This window comes from Schistocerca gregaria, chromosome 5 (assembly GCF_023897955.1).
Source record: "Schistocerca gregaria isolate iqSchGreg1 chromosome 5, iqSchGreg1.2, whole genome shotgun sequence".
Classification (NCBI taxonomy): Eukaryota; Metazoa; Arthropoda; class Insecta; order Orthoptera; family Acrididae; genus Schistocerca; species Schistocerca gregaria.
Window position 1 is genome coordinate 545,799,414 of NC_064924.1, and position 19,497 is coordinate 545,818,910.

The 19,497-nt window shown below is 39.4% G+C and overlaps 1 protein-coding gene across 1 annotated transcript in view; it reads left to right on the plus strand.

Annotated features, from left to right (window-relative positions):
* Positions 1-19,497, plus strand: part of LOC126272299 (trifunctional enzyme subunit alpha, mitochondrial) — a 153,892-nt gene that overhangs the window by 34,475 nt on the left and 99,920 nt on the right. Inside the window, exon 4 of the mRNA XM_049975064.1 lies at positions 19,242-19,492. Coding sequence (XP_049831021.1) covers positions 19,242-19,492 — 251 coding nt within the window. The remainder of the gene's footprint in view (positions 1-19,241; positions 19,493-19,497) is intronic.

Consider the following 19,497-nt stretch of genomic DNA (forward strand, 5'->3'; position numbering starts at 1 on the left):
TTAAGTTGGACAGTCAAACAGCAGCTCAGTTTGGCATGTTCGAAAGAATGGTGAAGAATGCTCGGAAGCTTAAGGCAGAGAAGGGCATTCTGGCACTTCCCGAAAATGGGCAAAGCAGGAATTACCAAAAGAAGTTGCTAGTAGAGTGCGAAATTTTTTTGATGATGAGTATAGTAGGGTGTGCCCTGGAAAAAAAGGTAGTATTTCAGTTAGACTTTTAGATAGAAAGACATACATGCAGAAAAGATTGTTACTTTGCAATTTACGGGAAATGTATGTTATCTATAAGAATATAAATAGTCCAAAAATAGGGTTCTCAAAGTTTTGTGAACTTAGACCCAAATGGTGGTGTGTAACAGTAGGATCAGCTGGAATGCATGCAGTTTGCGTCTGTGCAATTCACCAAAATGTTAAGCTTATGCTTAGCGGAGCTGGTATACGTGAAAATTATAAGGAGATTCTCAGCAAGGCAGTTTGCAGTTTGAACTCTAAACAGTGAAAGGTGTGCTGGGCCTGAAGCTATAGCATCTGAAATTGCCAGCTATTTCCTACATCATGAGCCACAGGAAGTTACTGTGTTTAAGCAATGGATACATACCGATCGGGCCACACTGGACACAAAGCAAATGGTAGTGGATGAATTTATTGAAGATGTGAAAAATAAAATACGGAGCCTGTCATGCCATCATTACATTGCCAAGCATCAAAGCTTGCATCTTAAAGACCTTAAATGTCATCTGAAAGATGAAGAGCTTTTTGTCCTAATGGATTTTGCAGAAAATTATCCTTTTTTCATTCAGGATGCTGTGCATGGCTTCCACTGGGACAATAGTCAATCAACAATTCATCCATTTTTTATCTACTTTCGTCAAAATGAGAAAGTAGAACCTTAATTTTTTTGCATTATCAGTGATTGTTTGCGGCATGACACTATTACAGTTCACGTTTTTATCAAGGAGCTCATCAAATATATAAAAGCACAGTTTGCACAGATATCCCACATTCATTATTTCAGTGATGGCTCCAGTGTTCAATATAAAAATCTCAAGAATTTTCTAAATTTGTGCTAATTTTCTAAATTTGTGCTATCATAAGAGTGATTTCGGAATGACAGTTGAATGGAATTTTTTTGCTACTAGTCACAGGAAATCACCTTGTGATGGGATTGGAGGTACAACAAAGTGGTTAGAAGCAAGAGCAAGCTTTCAATGAGAGTGAGTGGGGAGGGGGGGGGGTGACAATTAAGAAATAACATTGTTTCTATTTTTATTCTTTTGCTATTCGGACTTAAGCTAGGTCCTATTCATCAGGACTTCTTATTTCACTTATCCCAGACATTAATAAACATGCACAAGGCAAAATAAAAGATTTCAGGTCTCCATGGATTTTAATTCCTACTTCGAATTTTTCTTTTATTTCCTTTACTGCTTGCTCAGTATAAAGGTTGAATAACATAGGAGAGAGGCTACAACCCGTGTGTCACCCCCTTTCCAACCACTGCTTCCCTTTCATGCTCCTCGACTCTTATAACTGCCATCTGGTTTCTGTACAAAATGTAATTAGCATTTTGCTCCTTGTATTTTACCCCTCCCACATTCAGAATTTGAAAGAGAGTATTCCACTCAACATTGTCAAAAGCTTTCTCTAAGTCTGCAAAGGCTTGAAACATAGGGTTTCCTTTCCTTAATTTATTTTCTAAGATAAGTCATATTGTCAGTATTACCTCACGTGTTCCAACATTTCTACGGAACCCAAACTGATTTTCCTCGAGGTCGGCTTCTACCAGTTTTTCCATTCATCTGTAAAGAATTCGTGTTAGTATTTTGTAGCCATGCTTATTAAACAGCTAGTTCGGTAATTTTCACATCTGTCAACCTCTGCTTTCTTTGGGATTGGAATTATTATGTTCTTGAAGTCTGAGGGTATTTCGCCTGTCTCATACCTCTTGCTTACTGGATGGTAGAGTTTTGTCAGGACTGGCTCTCCCAAGGCTGTCAGTAGTTCTAGTGGAATGTTGTCTACTCCCGGGGCCTTGTTTTGACTTAGGTCTTCCAGTGCTCTGTCAAACTCTTCCCGCAGTATCATTTCTCCCGTTTCTTCTTCATCTACCTCCTCTTCCATTTCCATAATATTGTCCTCAAGAACATCACCCTTGGATAGACCCTCTATGTACTCCTTCCACCTTTCTGCTTTCCCTTCTTTGCTTGGAATTGGGTTTCCATCTGAGCTCTTGATATTCATACAAGTGGTTCTCTTTTCTCCAAAGGTCTCTTTTCCTGTAGGCAGTATCTATCTTACCCCTAGTGAGAGAAGCCTCTACATCCTTACATTTGTCCTCTAGCCATCCCTGCTTAGGCATTTTGCACTTCCTGTCGATCTCATTTTTGAGATGTTTGTATTCCTTTTTGCCTGCTTCATTTGCTACATTTTTGTATTTTCTCCTTTCATCAATTAAATTCAGTATCTCTTCTGTTACCCAAGTACTTCTATTAGCCCTAGTCTTTTTACCTACATGATCATCTGCTGCCTTCACTATTTCATCCCTCAAAGTTACCCATTCTTCTTCTTCTACTGTATTTCTTTCCCTCCCCAAGAGCAAACAACCAGCAGTTTAAGAAGCTGTTTTTTCTTAGAAGTTGAATTATGTTCTTAGATTTAAGGGGACTGTCACAGATTGGAAGTGTCACAAAATAAGGATTATATACTCATATTTAGGAATGTTGCTTCTCAAATCTCTGTGGAGCCACCCTAAATTATTTTTTCCCAAGATTTCTCAAAATCAAATAAGGTGAATGCCATGTGGTTAATTTTTAAAGTTGTGCTCAGTTTTATTTCTCCATCTTTGAACTATACAAGCTTATTTTGTGCCCTAACAACCACATCTTTGGAATTTTAAGCCTTAATCTTCACACTTGTCTTTCACAAACTGTATTGTCTTGAAGGGAACTCATTCAGCCTTGGTGATGGAACAGAAAGAAAGAGTACGGCCTGTTCTAGAGATGACTGTCATCATTCCGCGTCACCCCAAATCTCTCAATTCTACCTTTTGGCAAGTAATGTTGCATAATACAGTGTGTCCCAGTTCTGTTAGGAATGAGACTATGAAAAATAAGTAATGGATTGTGTTCACAAAATCACTGTATTCATTCAAAATAGTTTTCCGCTGAATCAGTATGCAGCTGAAATTGTGTCGAAAATGTTGAGAAACTGTCACTGTAGTCCTTTCTTGGAACTGCATTTAGTGCTGGAATACAATCATTTTAGATGTCCTTAATTGTGTTGTAATGGTCCTTTTTAACGGTCCTTAATTGTGTTGTAACGGTGTACTTTCATTGCCTCAATTTGGGGGACAATCAGAGGTCAGTTGAGGGCAAATCTGGTGAATATGGTGGGTGATCCAGGAGTATGACCCATTTGCTGGCCGAAAACTCACAAAATCATCGATTCGTGGGCTGAGGCATTATTATGGTGGAGCAATGTGGAAAATGTCTCTTGGTATCTGGGTAAAATTTGATGAATTCCTGCGCACAAACACAGTACTTAATACACAACTTGATGTTGCCTTGCTACTCCATCACAGTTTTCCAACGAGTGTTAGACACATGCTGATTCATTCACTGCCAGAATGCCTGCTGGCACAATGTTAACACTTTGGCCTTCTGCTCTGCTGCTGTTGAAACTTCAAGGATCAAACTTCTGCACCTCACCATGAGATGACATTGCCGTTTGGAATTTCAGACAAGCAGTCCTAATGGAACTGGGACACACTGTGTATATTTCCACATTATTCACACTGATTAAATGAGCAAATGAGCTATAAAACTGACCAGTATAGTGACACCCCTTCCTTTGGTATAACTGTATTTACTAGATCATTGCTTACAGAGGAGCACTTTTGGAAACTTGGCTGAGACTGTCTATATATTTCAAATTCTTCTAAAAGGTTCATTTTGTAGCATTTCTCAATCATATGCAAAATTTCCATGTTAAGCAAGGCTGGAGGAGGAAGAGAGAGTTTCTCGATTTTGGGATGTTCGTCAAAAGCTGATTTGCATGAATTTCCACAGTCTTCATTGAGCAAGTGCTCATGAAAGCGGGTCTTTAAATGCCCTGAATGTCTGTGCTATGTAAAACTCGGACATATATTACGTTATATTTTACATATCCCAGATTTGAGAAATTTTCAGCTGGTGTATAAAGAGAAACTTGGTGACGTTATTGGTGGTAAGAGTCACAGTGTTATATTTTTTAAACAAAGCAGCTATACAATATGAAATGTCCCCTAGAAATGGGATAGTAGTGTGTTTCTTAACATTAAGAACATTTTTATTGGTTGTTGACAAATGTATGTTCTTGTTAGTTTTATATTTATAAATATTTCATGCAAGGCTTAAGTCATTTGTTTTTTACCACTGTATACTTTAGTTTATTAAGTTCAGTAGTAATAGCAGAAGAGATTAGGGGCGTCTCAAGAATATGGACGATCATAGTGTGAAAGAACACAAATTTGTGCTTAAAGGGGTAACAAGAAGAGGCGTGAATGATGTCACTTGCTGTGATTGTTTTCCTGTAAATATCAAAGTTAATTTTACTGTCAACTAAATGCAGTTTCATGCCCAGAAAACTAATTTCATTGTGTTGACTTTCTATGTCGTATGTAAATTTAGTTTAGCATGGAAGCATTTCGGTGAAATCTAAGTGATATGATGTCCTTCATGTCTTCCTTTACTGCAAAATTCTTTAGTTTCATTTGAATTCATTCATCCATTTCATTTAGTGAAATTGTCTTCAGTAATGTTGATTGTTTCATGTACAGGAATGTTAGTAGAAATTTGTGGTATCAAGATGAGAGTATATGGCCAGGGGAAGGTGCTGAGAGAGAGAGAGAGAGAGAGAGAGAGAGAGAGAGAGAGAGAGAGAGATGATCTTTCATATTTTTCATGGAAAATAATGGTGTGTATGTATAGTATTTCTTGAGAAGACCCAGTAATTTATAGGGCAACAGGGCAGAAAGTATTCAGGGCTTCCAATTCCATTAATGATTGGACGAATAGGCCAATTAGTTTTATGAATCTTATCTTGCAAATATAAAGTAGTGTTGGGATTGTGCTTAGTAATCTAGCACAGTCTTTGGGAGGGAAAAAAGAATTACTGGAATCAAAAGCACTTTAGTGAAGTTTTGGGTGGCCTTGATAATGGCGTGAATATTGTCAGAAAAGAATTGCACTGTTTTATTTACAATGTCATTTCTATACAAGATTACAGAAGAATTGCATTCATCTGATTTTATGATGAAAGTGTTTTCTTCTTCAACTGTCTTATTAATGCGTTTCAGTGTAGAAAGAGAACTATTTTTCTTTCTGTGACTGCTGTAGTTCGTTTATTTTGTGATCAGCTCATTAACCTTGCGACTGGTCTCCCTTGTTCATACCTGTTGAACTTAGTGGTATCCAAGCAAGTTGCAACAGCAACAGTAGTATTATATTGAGGAGTTTTGGTGTTATATTTAAGACCTTTATTTAAAATGCTAAGCTATGCTGCAGTGCCTAAGAATATGTTGTTTTTAATAACAACAGTCATAAAAAGGAAAATGGACATTATAATTTATTTCTGTCTATCACAAGGAGCTTTTTGAACATATCCAAGAGCTAAGAATTATTTATGGTGTTGTTGAGTGGAAGATTTTAAGGAAAATGTATGGCCCTGTATACAATGCAGAAACTGCAAGATAGGAAAGAAGACATAATGAAGATTGGTGGTTTGAGAATGCTCATATTGTCAAAGTGATTGCAAGAAGGAGGCTATAATGGGCAGGACACATTCTATGAGCAGAGGGCAATCTCTGTAACAGAGTGTTTGTACACTAGCCAACTGGTAGATGTCCAAGAGGTTGTACGCGAACAAGGTGGAAGATAGGACCTTAGTGACCCTGGAAGCAACAGGTCCAACAGCCAGCTCTGAATATGTCCAAGACGGAAGTAAAAAGGCAAACATGTGTAATAAATTTATGTTATGTTACATTTGTATGTGCAATTGGTGGTGGTGGTGGTGTCTGTGAATCATGTGATCTCACCCTACAATTAGCCATTCATGGTGTATTTTAAAACAGTGTCAAAGTATGAGGCATGTGAAGAAGATACTGACATCTGCGAAACCAATACTTAGTAAGTTTCTGTAATACACTTCTTATACTTTACATAAATAAATAATCAAAAACTAAAAACTTATGTTAAGTTTATAGGCTTCTGAAGACAACAAATTAATTTGTTGAAACTGGTGGAAGCCAAATAAATATGTATTTGCAACTGCAGACTGAATTTTCCTCTGAAAATGTAAGTGACTCTTGAGTCAGTTCCAAAAGCGGAAATCTAAAGCATCAAAGAGTACTTGGAAACTGAAAGATTGTAGATTGTATTTTATTGGCCCTGTTGTCTTTCTGGCATTAGTGCTATTGGTGGCAGTGTCCATCAGACTTCTTTCTCTATATTTAATGTTACATAATACATGTAGTTATTCATACCCTAATCTGCTTGCTCCCCTCATTACTCAAAAATTGTTATATCTTCTGTCTTCATTCACAAATCAAATTTCATTTCCTTTTTATTTATATTAAGAATAATCTTGAATTATTTTATTTGTATCTGAGTAAATTTCACCCTCATAGTGGTAAATTTATAAGATCTTTATTAACATATACTCTGGCACAGTTATTATTATTATTATTATTATTATTATTATTATTATTATTATTATTTTTCCTGTCTTACCTTCATTTACAGACATCTATTAGCAGAATGTACCTTCACTTTAGCAGCAACTAGGGTGAGTGCTGAGGTGGGTTGTGAGGCTGTCTATGGTAGGTTGGGATGTCTGCAATTCACCACACTGGGTTGTGACTGCACTACTGTGATGACAGATGTTGAGTGGTGAATGATCATAGAAACAGTATTGCTTAGAAAAACCTCTTTACTTCATAAGATACAGTTGTGACGATGGTACTGTCCATGGCATAGACCAGGCTCGTTTGGCAAAGTGTGCTAGTGTATGCAGTGGCCTGCCAAAAGAACACTGTGTGACATCTTCCCTCAGACAATGGGGGCACCCGGCAAGGGGATGCCTTCAGCACAGTGACTGAATCAGGAAAAGAGTGTGCATGGCACCCACAGCAGCTGGCTTGTCCCCATCACCCAGCAAGAAGTGTACTGGCCTGGCGAGATCAAATGACAGCCTCCAGAATGGATAATGGCAGTGTTGTGTGCCCACATAGGGCAAAGGCAGGCAGCTGTGGCACATGCCCTTACAGTGACTATGTTCACTCATTTGAGTGATGACAGCTGGGCAAATGGCTGAATAGATAAGTAGATGATGCAGGCTCGAACATCGGTCCAGTAGAAAGGCAGCTGGCAGCAGATAAATAATCCAGATGGTGGGCCGTCGTGGGAGGCACCAAGTCAGCAGCATTAAGACTGAGTACAGGCAGCTGGTGAAGATGTCTGGCAATGGCAGATTGCTGACTCGTCTCAGCTCAAAGATTGGTGTGCACCTCTCCTTTTGATGAGCAGCTGCTAATGACTGAGATTGTCTCTCTAGTTTTGGCAGTGTGTGTGCTAGCCTGGTCCACTATAGTTTCTGAAATGGTAACGATGTTGCTCTCCAGGTCACAGTGTGAGGCCTGACTGGTGATCAATTGTGACATTGCTCCAGTTTTCCTGTCATCAGCAACTATGCAGTCCTGGCAATACTGTAATAATGTTGCAATTTCTCCTTTCAGAATACCTGGACCATGACTTTGGCAGCATCAGACTGCTCAGTAGATGTCCTTGTCTCATGGGACCTAGTTACTAAGGTAGATTTGTGGCACAACCCTCTTATCCCCTTTGGGATATCCAGTCTGTCAGATAATTGTCTGTTTAAATTTCTAGAAAATTAACAATGCTTTTCATGATTTAACATGTTTGTACAAGTTACTCCAATTCTCTTTATTCTAATCCAGCAGTGAACCACAACATAAATTAACAGCTTATTAAATTAATTACTATTTCTTAATATTTAACCCAGTCTGCGGGCAAGTGATACACTGGTAGCTCAAGTGATCAGGTGGTTTTCTGCTTAAAATAGATAGAGATTATGCAAAGCAGAGTTGGGAAGCAAGATGGTATTGGAAATTGAGATGCTCATTGTAGTGACTTTGCTGTGTCATTTGTCACAGTATTGCTGTACATACTGTTGTGTGTGCTCAACAGTGATGCAGCCACCTTGACTTGCTATTTGCCCACTGAACTTTCTTGTTTCCTGCATAGAGATCACTCCATTCACTCCATTGAATTACCATTTAATAAACTAATAAAATAGTATTGCAAAACACTCTTCTTAGTAAGTTCTCTTCACTTTTTCCCCCCACAGCAAATCAACATACTCAATTGCTTTTCAGTTTTAACTTTTTACAATGTTTCGTGAAACATTTCTTAACAAATATCACAGTTGCAATACATATGTCTGGTGCCCAGTTTTGAATCAAATGGTTCATTCTCAAGCCTCACCTACTGAAGTGGCTCTGAAAGTGCCTGATATTAAAACAAACATCACACTGGCAATACATGGTATAAAAAGTAATCATGGATGCCTGCACAATCAACATGTGCCCATTTAACAAGTAGTTTGGTTCCAACTTGCTAGGCGAGTACATGCTGGTCGCAGTTGTCACCTGCAGTTACTTTGTGTAGCATGTATAGCCGTTTTGACGTTACTCGGGCACTTTCAGAGCAGCCTCAGTAGGTCAGGTATGAGAATGAACCAGTTGGTTCAGAATGAGTCACCAAACATATCTACTGCAACAGTGATAATTTGCTAATAAACGCTATCCAGTTGTGTTTCATACTCAGCATTTCTCCTTGTTTATTCAGTGGCTTCTTAACTCAATGCTTAGGCACAACATTCAGAACTTTATCTTTGGAACAAAACTTCACCTTAAGTTTTTCTAGAAAATACATCTCTAAAACTATTCTCATCCATAAACCGTACATGGTGCTTCCACACACAAATGTTAATCAACTGTGCTACATATTTTGTTTACTTCAGATCTAATTACAGATTGAATGCTACTCCCAGTGCAATAATTCTTTGAACTGTACAGACTACTTAATGTCATTGAATCTTGATGACATTGTACACAGTTTAGTTGGTTCGTCCTTCACACAGGAGAGTCCTGTGACTGTGCATCATTGGCAGCAGTCTCCCTGAGCTGTAACAATGTCCCACTGAATTACACAGTTCGCTGCAAAATATCAGTTTTCAAGCAATGTTCTCTCTCACACTTAATATACAGGGTGTTACAAAAAGGTACGGCCAAACTTTCAGGAAACATTCCTCACACACAAAGAAAGAAAATGTTATGTAGACATGTGTCCGGAAACGCTTACTTTCCATGTTAGAGCTCATTTTATTACTTCTCTTCAAATCACATTAATCATGGAATGGAAACACACAGCAACAGAACATACCAGCGTGACTTCAAACACTTTGTTACAGGAAATGTTCAAAATGTCCTCCGTTAGCGAGGATACATGCATCCACCCTCTGTCGCATGGAATCCCTGATGCGCTGATGCAGCCCTGGAGAATGGCGTATTGTATCACAGCCATCCATAATACGAGCACAAAGAGTCTCTACATTTGGTACCAGGTTGCGTAGACAAGAGCTTTCAAATGCCCCCATAAATGAAAGTCAAGAGGGTTGAGGTCAGGAGAGCGTGGAGGGCATGGAATTGGTTCGCTTCTACCAATCCATCGGTCACTGAATCTGTTGCTGAGAAGCACACGAACACTTAGACTGAAATGTGCAGAAGCTCCAACGTGCATGAACCACATGTTGTCGTACTTGTAAAGGCACATGTTCTAGCAGCACAGGTAGAGTATCCGGTATGAAATCATGATAACGTGCTCCATTGAGCTAGGTGGAAGAAACTAAAATGAGCTCTAACATGGAAATTAAGCATTGCCGGACACATGTCCACATAACATCTTTTCTTTATTTGTGTGTGAGAAATGTTTCCTGAAAGTTTGGCCGTACCTTTTTGTAACACCCTGTATATGTCATCCATCAACTTCATGATCCTCCTGATCCTCAAGCACCAATTCCAGAAAGTATTTGGCCTTCCACCTTCTGAGGGAGTGGTGCCATCAAAGGTGACGACAAATCTGCATCTTTCAAAAATAAATGTTACTGTACCATTTCATTATCTACAACATATAGCAAAACCCCCATTTCACACTTTTCAGTGGACTGACCTAACAAAGTGTCAAATGGAGGAAAATATACACAGAAAAGCATAGGAAATGCAAAAAGCAAAAATAAATTACTTGTACTGTCATTCTCTTTAAATTGTGATCATTATCAAATTATGGTAAATAGTGCTTATAACACAATATTGATTGAAACAATTAAGTTGGCAGTATTCATAAACAGAAAAAAATTGGCACGAAATCTAAAAGTTGTTGCTGCCAAGGAGGTCACACTGTTCAGGGACATTGTGGGTGAGAAAGAGGACACAAACTGTCACCATGTTGTGGAGCATCTTGAGGAGGAATGTTTACACCTGGTATCAGATCATACCAACCAAAAGCTGTGTGCCTAATACGGATTATAGTATTTCACGCAGAAGTAACCACCATCTTGAAAAACAGTGTGTATTTGTATAAATGACTGGAATGAAAGTAAAGCTGTTGTAATACAACACGGTGTGCAGAAGGAATGTTGCTACTAGTCACTCTCATCAGATTGTGATCATTATTAAGGTACATGGCGTATTTCGCCACCCTTCCAAACACCTGTCACACCGACAACGAAAATCTTGATTACCACACTAATGCTATGTTACATGACCAACAACTATGCTAATGGTCTGCATTTTCTGCTTCCTTCCAAGGCTGACTGAGCAGAAATTTGATGCATTTTTGTTGCTGAAATCTGTTTGAAAATCATTGTTAAAAGTAGTGATAAAGTTAAAAAATAATTAAAATGGGCAAAATGTTGTAACATAGAATCATTAATGATGGGAAAGTATTGTATTGAGAGAATAGAACTTCTTTTGGGGCTGTCAAAAATTGACGTAAAATGCGGGAAAATGTGAAATGCAGCAATGTGGAAACAAGGTTTTACTGCAATTACAGCAATAGATTCCTGTGTACAGTTACACTCTGCAGGACACAAAAACCATTGGCACATGAGCTTCCCTGTATGTGCTCATCCAGGGTCGCATTTGGACCAGGCTCCACTGCCTGTATACAACCATTATCTCTCAGTGAGGTAGATACTACTGCATATAAATCAAAATCACCTATGTTGTTATTCACACATTCCAGCACACACTTACCTTGTCTGGCAATAAGGTTGATTTAGACTCCAAATTGGACGCTGATAATCCTACATCATTTCCCTTTACTTCCCTAACATTACCAGTTTCATCACCAGGGACCATGGACCTTGCTGTTGGTGGGGACGCTTGCGTGCCTCAGTGATACAGATTGCCATACTGTAAGTGCAACTGCAGTGGAGGGGTATCTGTCGAGAGGCCAGACAAACGTGTGGTTCTTCAAGAGGGGCAGCAGCCTTTTCAGTAGTTGCAGGGGCAACAGTCTAGATGATTGACTGATCTGGCCTTGTTATGCTGGTATTATGAACAGCTGAAAGCAAGGGGTAACTTCAGCCGTAATTTTTCCCGAGGGCATGCAGCTTTACTGTATGATTAAATGATGATGGCGTCCTCTTGGGTAAAATATTGCGGAGGTAAAATAGTCCCCCGTTCAGGTCTCCGGGTGGGGACTTCTCAGGAGAACATTGTTATCAGGAGAAAGAAAACTGGCGTTCTATGGTTGGGAGTGTGGAATGTCAGATCCCTTAATCGGACAGGTAGGTTAGAAAATTTAAAAAGGGAAATGGATAGGTTAAAATTAGATATATTGGGAATTGGTGAAGTTCGGTGGCAGGGGCAACAAGACTTTTGGCAGGTGAATACAGGATTATAAATACAAAATCAAATAGGGGTAATACAGGAGCAGGTTTAATAATGAATAGGAAAATAAGAATGCAGGTAAGCTACTACAAACAGCATAGTGAATGCATTATTGTGGCCAAGATAGATACAAAGCTCACACCCTACTACAGTAGTACAAGTTTATATGCCAATTAGCTCCGCAGATGACAAAGAGATTGATAAGATGTATGATGAGATAAAACAATTTATTCAGATAGTGAAGGGAAACGAAAATTCAATAGTCATGGGTGACTGGAACTCGATAGTAGGAAAAGGAAGAAAAGTAAACGTAGTAGCTGAATATGGAATGGGAGTAAGGAATGAAAGAGGAATCCGCCTGGTAGAATTTTGCACAGAGCGTAACTTAATCGTAGCTAACACTTGGTTCAAGAATCATAAAAGAAGGCTGTATACATGGAAGAAGCCTGGAGGTACTTGAAGGTATCAGATTATATAATGGTAAGACTGAGATTCAGGTTTTAAATTGTAAGACATTTCCAGGGGAGATGTGGACTCCGACCACAATCTATTGGTTATGACCTGTAGATTAAAACTGAAGAAACTGCAAACAGGTGGGAAATTGAGGAGGTGGGACCTGGATAAACTGAAAGAACCAGAGGTTGTAGAGAGCTTCAGGGACAGCATTAGGGAATGATTGACAAGAATTGGGGAAAGAAATACAGTAGAAGAAGAATGGGTAGCTTTGAGAGACAAAATAGTGAAGGTAGCAGAGGATCAAGTAGGTAAAAAAGATGAGGGCTAGTAGAAATCCTTGGGTAACAGAAGAAATATTAAATTTAATTGATGAAAGGACAAAATATAAAAATGCAGTAAAAGAAGCAGGCAAAAAGGAATACAAACGTCTCAAAAATGAGATCGACAGGAAGTGCAAAATGCCTAAGCAGGTATGGCTAGAGGACAAATGTAAGGATGTAGAGGCTTCGCTCACTAGGGGTAAATCAAAGAGATCTTTGGAGAAAAAAGAACCACTTTTATGAATATCAAGAGCTCAGATGGAAACCCAGATCTAAGCAAAGAACGGAAAGCAGAAAGGTGGGAGGAGTATATAGAGGGTCTATACAAGGGCGATGTACCTGAGGACAATATTATGGAAATGGATGTAGATGAAGATGGTAATGGGAGATACGATACTGCCGGAAGAGTTTGACAGAGCACTGAAAGACCTAAGTCAAAACAAGGCCCCGGGAGTAAACATCATTCCATTGGAACTACTGACAGCCTTGGGAGAGCCAGTCCTGACAAAACTCTACCATCTGGTGAGCAAAATGTATGAGACAGGCAAAATACCCTCAGACTTCAAGAAGAATATAATAATTCCAATTCCAAAGAAAGCAGGTGTTGACAGATGTGAAAATTACCAAACTATCAGTTTAATAAGTCACAGTGGCAAAATACTAATGCAAATTCTTCACATATGAATGGAAAAACTGGTAGAAGCCAACCTCGGGGAAGAACAGTTTGGATTCCGTAGAAGTGTTGGAACACGTGTGGCAATACTGACCCTATGACTTATCTTAGAAAATAAATTAAGGAAAGGCAAACCTATGTTTCAAGCATTTGTGGACTTAGAGAAAGCTTTTGACAATGTTGAGTGGAATACTCTCTTTCAAATTCTGACGTTTGCGGGGGTAACATACATTGAGTGAAATGCTATTTACAATTTGTACCGAAACCAGATGGCAGTCATGAGAGTCGAGGGGCATGAAAGGGAAGCAGTGGTTGGGAAGGGAGTGAGACAGGGTTGTAGCCTGTCCCCAACATTCTTCAATCTGTATATTGAGCAAGCAATAAAGGAAACAAATGAAAAACTCGGAGTAGGAATTAAAATCCATGGAGAAGAAATAAAAACTTTGAGGTACGCCGATGACATGGTAATTCTGTCAGAGACATCAAAGGACCTGGAAGAGCAGCTTAATGGAATGGACAGTGTCTTGAAAGGAGGATATAAGATGAACATCAACAAAAGCAAAACGAGAATAATGGAATGTAGTCGAATTAAATCGGGTGATGCTGAGGGTATTAGATTAGGAAATGAGACACTTAAAGTAGTAATTTACTGATGGTGGTCAAAGTAGAGATTATATAAAATGTAGACTGTCAATGGCAAGGAAAGCTTTTTTGAAGAAGATAAATTTGTTAACCCGGAGTATAGATTTTAGTGTCAGAAAGTCTTTTTTATAAAAGTATTTGTATGGAGTGTAGCCATGTATGGAAGTGAAACATGGACGATAAATAGTTTAGGCATGAAGAGACTAGAAGCTTTCGAAATGTTGTGCTACGGAAGAATGATGAAAATTAGATGGTTAGACCACATAACTAATGAAGAAGTATTGAATAGATTTGGAGAGAAGAGAAATTTGGGGCACAACTTGATTAGAAGAAGGGATCAGTTGGTAGGGCAGGTTCTGAGGCATCAATGAATCACCAGTTTAGTACTGGAGGGCAGTGTGGAGGGAAAAATCATAGAGAGAGACCCAGAGATGAATCCACTAAGCAGATTCAGAAGGATGTAGGTTGCAGTAGGTACTGGGAGATGAAGAAGCTTGCACAGGATAGAGTAGCATGGAGAGCTGCATCAACCAGTCTAGGACTGAAGACAACAACAACATGAGTTAAATTCATTTCACCTGACCTTTTACTTCCACACAAATATTACTGTTATTTAATCTCTCAAGTCTATATCTACATCGGTACTCCACAAGCCACTATACAGTGTGTGGCAGAGGGCACCCTGTACCATTACTAGCATTTCCTTTCCTGTTCCATGCACAAATAGTGAGGGACAAGTGACTGTCTATATGCCTCCATATCAGCCCTAATTTCTTGTATCTTTGTGGTTTTTACATACCGTGTATATTGGTGGCAGTAGAATCGTTCACCAGTCAGCTCAAATGCTGCTTCTCTAAATTTTATGAATAATGTTCTTCGAAAAGAATGTCGCCTTCCCTCCAGAGAACCCCATTTCACGTCCCGAAGCATCTCCGTAACACGTAAGTGTTGTTTGAACCCACCTCCAATAATGCACAGTTATATGGCCAGTTAAGTATTGGCAAATTTTGATAAGCCTCATTAACAGTTTTCAGGTATAAGTCAACATACTACTACAGTAGTTTACCATTGAACATCTATGATCAGTAAAACCTAACCACACAGTTCAGTTCTTGGTGAATAATATGGTACATATTGAACAGACACTGTCATTGTTTTAACACATGGCCTAATTGTGTTACCATTATTCCAGTGTTAAATTGACACATTGTTGTTATCTAACCAATACGGGTTCCTCGTCTGAAACTCAGCTGTGGGCTGACTGTCTCGAGCCCAAAAATTGGGCCGTTATATATCATCACGATAATAGGTACTGAAACTACACATTGTTCAATGTTTAATTTACAGAAATTACAATTAAAACATACCTCATTAAATTAACTGAATGCATTGAAACATTGGTTCTTCTCAACAGTTTCTTCTACCATGGGGGTTAAGCCGAATTATTTGTTAAAATCTTGAAATTACCAGATATAGTTACACAAACAGTACTTTTGACAAAAGTGGCAATTTGGAATTAATAAAGGGCCAGCTTTGCTAACATGTTTTTGAATTGAGCCAAATAGATCCATTAAGAAAACTATTAGTTGTTCCTCCACTTGTTTATAATTAGTACAGAATTTATATTTGTTTATAAATCAACAATAGAATTTAAGTTATGAAACAATTACTGATTTCACTCTGTAACAAAAGATACTAACTAGGGTAGTCAAAATAAATTAGGAAATTAATGACATACATAAAACTAAGCACAAAATTAGGCCTGGTGTTGTGTCTTTTAAAACTGGGGACCAACTCTTTTCTTTCATGAAAATGCAGATTATACTCATGTTTGTTAATGGTAATTAGTCAGACATGAAAAAATGAATTTTAAGGAGGTAGATGGCCAAACAAGAGGGAAGAAAAAATATTCCAATTTGCTCTGTCACCTACAGTTACCAAATAGTCACAGTATTCAAAAAGAAGTCACACCAGTGCCCAATATGCAGTCTCCTTCACAGATGAACAACACTTTCACAAAATTCTCCCAATAAACCGAAGTTTACCATTTGTCTTCCCTACCACAGTCCTTACACACCATTCCACTTATCATTTTTCAATGTTATGTTTAGATATTTAAATGTTATGACTGTGTCAAGCAGTACACTACTAACACTGTATCCAAAAATTACAGGTTTGTTTTTTCTACTCATCCTCATTACCTTACATTTTCCCACATTTAGAGTTAGCTGTCATTCATTTCACCAACTAGAAATTTTATTTAAGACATATTCTATCTTCCTGCAGTCACTCAGTCTCTCTATATGCTTAATATTTCTTATCCTCAGAGCAACAAGTTGTTCCTTATATCTGGTCCACCACTCAACCCATTTTTTCCCCCTTATGTTTACATAAGCAGGAGTAGGTACACTGAATGCAGGCCTGTTCTCTACTGTAGCCTCCTGTTACTCCTCCCCCCCCCCCCCCTTCTTTTTTTCGCTCTGCCCTCAACTCAGCTAACTGAAATGTTTACTCATGTGTTACTACTACTACTACTTCTTCTTCTTCTTCTTCTTCTTCTTCTTCTCTGACATGGTGGGTCGTCTATCAGTTACAGAAACGACTATAAACAATGGGAGAGCAAAATAACATGACAAGGAGGACACTCAAATATCATACTAGTGTAATTTAGTCTCTGTGCCTGAGCGGCTGTTCGTAACCATTAACTTGTTACACAAACAGAAACATTAAGCCGTACTCCTTGCTCACAATACATTTCCTGTACTGAATGGTGCAAATTAATATAAATTTTTTACAGTACCCAGAACGCAATAAAGACACTCAACCTATGGCATGTTGATGCTGCAAGTTGTGGCTATCGACAGAGGTGGCAGCAACCACTTCTATCACCACATGCAGTGGTTGTGGTGGGTGTAGGTGATATATTCAGGATATCTTCAATTCATCACTCTGTATGAGGCTGCAGTGGTGTAGTGGCAGATGTCGGACAGTGATCTGTCATGGAGACTGTATTGGTTTGAAAAAGTCAAGTTAGAAAGCTCCAAAGTGAAGATGGTGGCCAGTGCTCTCTCTGATGTAGGCTGACCCTGGCCAGCTAAGAACCGAGCGAGGTGGCACAGTGGTTAGCACACTGGACTCGCATTCGGGAGGACGGCGGTTCAATCCCGTCTCCAGCCATCCTGATTCAGGTTTTCCGTGATTTCCCTAAATAGTTTCAGGCAAATGCCGGGATGGTTCCTTTGAAAGGGCACGGCCGATTTCATTCCCAATCCTTCCCTAACCCGAGCTTGCACTCCGTCTCTAATGACCTCGTTGTCGACAGGACGTTAAACACTAACCACCACCACCACCACCATCACCACCACCACCTAGCCAGCTAAGCTTGCTGGTGTCGACAACAGTCCAACAGGGGAGCACGTGGGATCCTCAGGCAAGCATCAGCACAGTAGCTTTAGTGCTGAATCAGGAATGGAGTGGAGTTGCATGTGTCAGACAGTGCACGGCTCCTGTGGCAGCTGGCCTGCCTGTAGCTCAGCACTAAGTGTGCTGGACCAGGTGGGATCAAACTGTGGCCCTAGCATGAATGATGGCAGTACAATATACCCATACAGGTTGATGAACAGAGACAGTGTTTGCCCATATGGGTGGTGTAAGCTAGACAGCCTAGGCTCGAATCTCAGTCCACATCAGATGGTGTCAGACGACAGTCACCAAGCAGCCTACTGGTAGGAAGGTGCCAGGTCGGCAGCATCCACACTGGGGACAGGCAGTGGCATGTGGCTAACAAAGACACCATCTGGTGGTATCCATTCGCTGAATCATCTCGGCTCGAAGACTGCTGTGAACACCCTCTCATCACTAGAAGCTGCGATAGTTGAGACTGAGTGTCTAAATTTGGCAGCACATTTGCTAGCCTGGTCCACTATAATTTCTGAAATGGTAACGGTTCTGCCCTCCATGTCAAGATGTAAGGCCTGACTGTTGGAGCAACCACAACTTCATTGCCCTAGTTTTACTGTTGTATCAGCAACTCTACAGTCCTGGCAAGACTGTCACAATTTCTCCTTTCAGAAGCCATGGGCAGTGACTTCTGCAATGCCAGTGTACTGAATAGATGTTCTTGTGCCAATGCATTTAGTTACTGAGCCTTCTTGCAACACCTTCCTTATGATGTGATTTTGCCGAGTCAGTCATCTGCTTTGCCAGATAGAACCATGCTGCAACACTTTTACGAAATTCTTTGCCTCTTTTGAAGATGTACAAGATCTTTAGCATGGCCTCTAAGCATCTAAAAATGTTCGCAAAGTCAGTGTTCAGTGGAGTCCTCACGTTTCTTTCTCCTGGTTTCCATGGTATTGGTGCCACCAGATTTATCATTTCCATGCATTCCATAACAACATGAAATTTACACTTGTATAGCCCATAAGATAAATGAACTTCCGTGTTTTGCGTCTCTTATTGTTCCTCAACATCTTAGCCGTTGATGCTATCTGTGGTCTCCTTTTTAGCAACTTCAAAAACTTCTCCATATTCCCACAAAAACTTGTCATTTATTAACTTTATGTCCAAACAAATTCAGTACAGTACATCACCTTTAGTTACTGTGTTTTTCTTGCTGCATATGTGAGCCAATGTTGTCACACCCATCATTATTTTAGTACCTGGTTCAGACGACTGCTTTTCCTGAGGGCAGTCTCATGCATTGTACTGTTGTTGCACTGTCATGCTGAGAAACATATCTGAAAAAACATAACATTAACCACATGTGCAAGTTAATATGCATTTGTGGTAAAGCAGGATCATATCACATATCATATCATCTCAAGGTAGATCACTACTGTACATTACTAGTGTTAACCTATATTCACACCATCCCCCCCCCCCCCTTTTACACACACACACACACACACACACACACACACACACACACACACACACACACACACACGCTCATTGATGCATTTGCTTGAACCATTAATCCAAATCACACTTCGCCTTGTTTTAGTTTCTTCTCATCATGCCCATCTATTTACTACTCATTTAAATTTATTGTCTTCAATTTTCATTTCCTAGTGTCTGTAAAAGCACTTGTGATTAATCTTAATATTCTTATTTTATTTATTTATTTTTTCTCTTTCAGGTTGCCATGGCTTGCCACTATCGCATAGCAGTGAAGGACCGAAAGACTGGTTTAGGACTTCCAGAGGTCATGCTAGGCCTTTTGCCAGGTGCTGGTGGAACTCAAAGATTACCAAAGATTACCCAGTTGCCAAATGCCTTGGATATGGCACTTACTGGAAAGACTGTGAAAGCAGATAAGGCAAAGAAATCGGGTATTGTGGATTTACTGGTTGACCCACTTGGTCCTGGAGCTGGAAAACCAGATGAGAGGTTGG